General features: G+C 42.4%; 1 protein-coding gene across 1 annotated transcript in view; it reads right to left on the bottom strand.

Moving 5' to 3' along the window:
- Window positions 1-239: 239 nt before the first annotated feature.
- Window positions 240-6,000, bottom strand: part of TSHZ2 (teashirt zinc finger homeobox 2) — a gene marked incomplete at both ends in the record, with an annotated part of 136,044 nt that continues 130,283 nt past the window's right edge. The window contains one exon of the mRNA XM_080354730.1: window positions 240-3,310. Coding sequence (XP_080210856.1) covers window positions 240-3,310 — 3,071 coding nt within the window. The remainder of the gene's footprint in view (window positions 3,311-6,000) is intronic.

The following is a 6,000-nucleotide window of genomic DNA, read 5'->3' as shown; positions in this document are numbered from 1 at the left end:
ATTTGCAAAATATTAATAAGCAGCAACTTCTCTATACAGGGCAATGTGTTAAGCATTTAGCAGGTTCTCTTCTTGAAAACATTATAAAATGGATATGTACATGCAATTAGATTCATGAAGCAGGAGTACATTATGCATTTTATACTGTTTTCCTACGTTTAAGAAACTATGAATGTCTTATGAAGCCTCCTTAAAATGATGAAATTAAAACTCGCTACAGAGCATGCATACCTTAAGAGTTATTCTTCATCCACTTCTGCTACAAATTGTGAATGGTGTTCTGGTGACTTGCTGTGTGTTTTGCTTAGATGAAGTTTTACTGCATGTTTGCTCGCAAATGTCCGACAGCACAACTTACATTTGAACTTAGAGTCTGTGTCCTCTTCTCCAGCTATTGTTTCAGGAGACCTTTGAACTGAAACTCTGGAGATTTCTTGCTCTACCTTGGTTTGCTGCTCCACAGCCAGCCTGTTCATGTCTTTCATTTGGAAACCTAGATGAGATTCTAAGTGGCTAATGTAAGTAGATGGGGTTCGAAACTGAGATGCACAGTCACTGCAGTAAAAGACTGGATGTCCTTTGTCCATGTTTTTCAAAAACTTTGTTCCTCCGGTTTTCCTAAGTTGATACTTGACATTTGCCAACCAATGGCTGATGGTGGTCATAGACAGTCCAGTAAATTTTGAAATCTGCATGCGCTCCTGTGGGCCTAGATCTGATAATAAATATTTACCTTCAGATGTCTGGAAGAGGCTGGAAGCAAACTGGGCTTGCAAAATGAGAAGATGCTGAGGGTTCCAGTTTGACTGTCTGCCCTTCCTTTTATGCAGAGTGGAGACTTCTGTTGAGACATCCTCAAAGCGTCGGACATCTATTTCTAATTTCATAGATGGGATCCTTGAAGATGCAGCAGGTTTTGGTGTAGTAGCTTTGGGAAGAACTTTGACCATGTCAGCGATGTCAGACAGAGCATGTTTCTGAGGTGGAGAAGTACAAGATTGTGCTTGAGCCGACTCAGCTTTCTTGCCTTTGGATTTGGTCAGGTCAATAGGCTGATCATTGTTTTCAAACAAATAGTGCCTGGATACACTTGCAGGTTTTGGTGGGGTTGGAGCAGGAGACAAAACTGGCTTCTCCATCATATTTAGATTGGGTTTGTGGAACACAGAAATTGTGCTAGAGCTGGGGCTGGAGTTGGACTGAGGCCTTAGAGGCTCAGTGGCTTTGCCCAAGTGATTATTGAGTACTGACTGCAGTGCGCTGAGGGGGTTGACACACGGCAGCTCAGATGAGTGGTTGGCAGCAGCACAACCATTACTAAGAGAAGCTGTGGTTGGTTCCTTGAGGACTGGTTTTTCTTTTCCACTGTCCTCTTTAATTTTGTCTTCTTCTTTCAAGGGACATGGTTCTGGTTTTTTTGGCTCCACAGAGACTTCAGATTTGAGGAGAGGTTCTTTCTCGCTCTGGCTGAGCAAGGCAGGCTCAGCTTGGATGCCCTCTTTAACATAGTCCTTTTGCACCTCCTCCTTGTCATCGCCTTCCTTCTTCACTTGAGTGCACTGAGCCACGTTTGCTGAGATAGGGACCAGAGGCATGACCTTCCACTTGGGAGCTATCGGCCTCAGTTTATTGGTGATCGTTGGCCTGATTTGCAGTACTTGGGAACCCACAGGCAAAGATGGTTTAGCTCCTTCCGAGAGCTGATAAGCTGCATGGATGCTGGGATATGCACTCCAGCTGGGTGCTCCATTTTGAGCTTTATTGATGGCTGTTGTGACAGTGTTCTCCAAGGACTTTAAAATGTCCCCACCACCCTTTGAACCATCTTCTAAATCTTCTTCTCTGAGGTACTGATATTTCATTGTAGGATCCAGCGGCTTCTGAAGAGTCTCGTCATACTCTTCAGTTTTTACTGCCTTCTCATCTTTGTTTGCATCATCAACTTTATCTTTTTTACTTTCTTTTTTTAGTTCAGAGGTGGGAACGATGCATTCTGCGGATGATTTGCTGGATGGTTTTGAAATGGGGCTGTCACTGGCTGGTGCCTCAGACAGCGATTGCATTTTTTCCACAGCTAAAGGATCCAGAACCAGTTGCTTTCCTTTCTTTGAAGCTGAACTTGTGACTTTCAAGAAATGGCCAGTGACCATCATGTGGGTCGTGAGCTGCTGCAAGGTGTCATGGGAACTTCCACATTCCATACACTTCAAAATCTGGGATTTGCAGGCCTCGAACTGCCACGTATAGCTGGCGCCATTCTGGTAGCCGTAGCGGTTGTTAGATGATAACTGCAGGTTCGCATTCTTCTGAGGAGAAAAGGTATCTGAGAAAGACCCCGTTGTGGAATCGGGGGAACAAGGCCTGTTAACATCAAACACACGTTTCTTTGCTGGAGTGACCATTTTTGAAGAAATGGTTGGTACCGGCTCCTTCAAAGGCACTTTTTGGTAATGTTTTGTTTTTATCATATGAACGCTCAGATCTTGAAGGGAATCAAAAGAGTCACCACAGAACATACATTTCAGAACTTTTTGTGCATCTTCCTTGTCCATGTCCTGGAAAGCCCTTTTTCGGGGCTTTGAGTAGCTGGTAGGTCTGTGCTTGTCCTTTTTATGGTTGTCATCTTGGTAGTGACCTGTCTCATTCATGTGAACCGTGAGTTCCACCAGCGTGTCGTAGGCAGCGCTGCACTGCCGGCACCGAAACCGGCTGGCGCCCGTGAACACAGTTCCACACATTTTGCTGCTCTGCCTGTAGAGCTGGACCGAGCTGAACAGGTTGGGTTTCGAGACAGGTCTGGAAGGTAAATTCTGCTGTAAGCTTTTTGACAGTGCGTCTTGATGCCAATCAAAATCAGCTTTGTTCCCTCCATTTCTGTTGTCACAACTCCTCTTTTCAGAGTTGGACAACTTGAAACCCAGCCCTAAGCCTGTCCAATAAGAGTCTGTCAGTATGTTGGCATAGACCGCTGTCATTTTATCCATGCAATCGTGTGCTTCATTCTGGGCTTTGGGGTGGGTGCTGGTTTTCGGGTCCCGTGGCTCTCTAGAGCAAACGCTTTTGATATCTGCCACATGGTCACTACCATCACTTAGCAGTGACTCATTTTCGGCATCCTGGTTAGATACATGACTGACAGGGGAATTCTGGTAACTAAAGTTCCCTTTCTGCTCAGGACCCACTTCATGTTCCTCATCCGTGCCAGTGTCGTTGCTGCCCTGGAGTTGAGCAGTTGAGTTGTTGTCATCATCATCTTCTTCCTCCTCCTTTATATCTTCCTCTTCCTTTAAATCTTCCTCCTGGACATAACCTGAAATGCAATGTCAATATATGAAATAACTTGTTAAAGGAGAATACTACAGTTCGAGCTTTCTAGGTTCAGTATGTGTTTTCTTTACCAGACTTCATTTTAATCTACAACTTTATTGCCTGTTAGTTCTGGAAGTAAAAAAAAATAAATAATGATGTCTTTTTTGTGAAGGTTGCTGAATTTTATTGGCAGATAATCATAATTCTTTATAACTGCCAGAGATTCTGAGTTAATAATTTTCCTGTCATGGGTATATAATTCTAACTGTCCTGTAATAGGACAGTTGGAAAATTCATATGCGAGAATTTAAAGTTCATACTAAAAGCTTCCATTCTATCAAATTGTTTTTAGCCTCAGTGAAAGAAATGGTAGAATTGGCAAGGAACAGAAGAAAATAACTGCCATAATCTTCCTCGCTCATAGCATCATCTAGGTACAGTAACCTTTTGCCATTTGATCACCTAAAAATGCACTTTAGAATGTACACAAATAATTTATATGTCAAAATATAACATCTGAAAGCACTAATAGGCATAAGTGGAACTCTTTTGTTTACAAAAGTAATGTACTGTGTACCATAAAAGCAAAATGTTCTTCAGTAAAAACAAGTCCATAAATTTCAGGGCAAGAACCCTTGGAAGTTACAGAAGAGTATTAGGAGGTGACAGAGATAGACCGAAGTTAACTGTAAAACTGGAAAAGCAGAACAAACTCAGAAAGATTTTCTTTGACAAATTAACTATTTATTTAATAAGATGAACTTCATACTGGAAGAGCCGTAAATTTTAAAATTACTTAGGAATTCAGTTGTGGTTTGTTTTTTGTTTTTTTGGTTTTATGTCAGCAGTAATTCTCTGTAGGACATACATTGATGCACAGGTCTCCATAGGAGATATGTTAATGCACCAGTTCGGTGCAAACGCGATGCTGCCGACCCAAGCGACAGCACTGCAGCCTCAGGACTCCTTCGTTGGGTTTCCTTAAGACCCAGCTTTTTGTGACAGTTAAGCACATAAAACAAAACAGAAACACAAAACACTCCCCCCCCAACACAAACCAAAGCTGCCCTTAAAAATAACAAAGCAAAAATAAAAGAAAATGCCAGCATTTGTAATTGTGAAGTAACTAAAAGACCAGAATGCAACAGGTAATTGAGCCTAAGGTGTTATTTGTTTAAAATCTAACTCCTTCCCATCTTCTGAGAAAAGGCATTTTATGGCTGCTTAAGAACCTGGCTCAGTTTGCTCTCTTGAATTTGGCACTCCTGCACAAATGATGTCCTTTCAGCAAATAAGAAGGCATGAGCGGAAAAAGCAGAAGCGTTTTGATTAACATCCGGACAAAGCCTTTCACAGTTTTTTTCAGGTATGTGTTTCAGTTTTTCAGACTATTTGCATGTGTACCTCCCCTCTTCCAACACATTTACCATCAAGCCAAAGAGACAAACCAGAACTAGGGGAACTGTTTCCTCGATGAAGCTGCAGTATAAAAAGAGGGAAATGATGAGCTAAGGAACCCACATCAGTCACCCTTCCTATGCCCTTCCCATGGTCTTAGGACCTGCACAGATCACCCCGGCTTAGAGCTGGGCTTGGTTTTATTCCAGGGGTGATACCAGGCAGCTTCATAACCAGAGGCAAAGATAACAGCAGTGGCTATGGGCGAATGACCTGGAGATCATTTTAGTGTGACTAAACAATAATCACAACACTGTGCTCTTCGGCAGAAGCTTTCACTAAAGCTACGTATTAAACAATGAGTGTTGGATTTTTTAAAATAAGCTTTTTAGTAGTGTGTTGGAGTACAGCAAATAGTTGTAGCCCCATTTACAGAGGCAGGCAGCAAACACAACAAGAGCAAACTGTTCTTTTCTCCACCCTAAACTTCTTCCCTAATAACCAGATAATACTTTCCATGTATCCGTTTCTGAGCTTGTATGTTTTCCAGGGGGCCAAGGAGAATGGAGGGACACGGAGGTGGCAAAAGCTCCTCCACGTCACGAGTAGTAACCTCGTTAAGCAAGCGGCGCACAGTGATGAGCGGGGCTGACACAGTTCTCGCGGTGTCAGGGATTCTGCACAGCGTAGGTAGCGGCGCTGGCCCCTCGCCAGCGTGTGTCACAGCGCCGAGCACATCGCACCAGCAAAACAAAAATACGAAGGGAATCCAATGAAGGAATCAGACAAAACAGACAACAAAGAGCATTCACACAGTTTTGGGTCAGTGCAAATTTGATTCTCCATTTCAGCACCAATTCTTTGAATTCTATTAACCCATTTTTCACCAGAAAGTATTTATTTTTTCCTTTGGGAGATACATACAGTAGTTTCTTCCTCACAATAGCCTTTGTCCTTCTGAAAGGATTTACCAGGAGAAGCAGAAGTACCAGACAGCTGCACATTCCCCCCATACAGATAAAATTTTCTGCTTAATTAGGCATTGACATGTTTACTATAACCTTTACAGAAGAGTAACTCGTGCTGAGAAATCCTCTTTTTCTGTGTCTGTACAAGATACAGACACAATCTTACGAAAGTGGTAAAAGTAACTTATTAGAAAGCACCAGCAAAATTTCACGAAACCATCAGTCAGGTCCATTTTAATGGCTAAGGGTTCTGGGCAGCTTTGAAAATGCATTTCAGTATCCTACTTGTAAAACCATTTTCTGTTTATTTAAATGATTTAAATTG

Source organism: Nesoenas mayeri (genome assembly GCF_963082525.1).
Source record: "Nesoenas mayeri genome assembly, chromosome: 16".
NCBI classification, from domain to species: Eukaryota; Metazoa; Chordata; class Aves; order Columbiformes; family Columbidae; genus Nesoenas; species Nesoenas mayeri.
The sequence above is the reverse complement of the archived record's forward strand: the minus strand, read 5'-3'. Positions and strand labels throughout refer to the sequence as shown.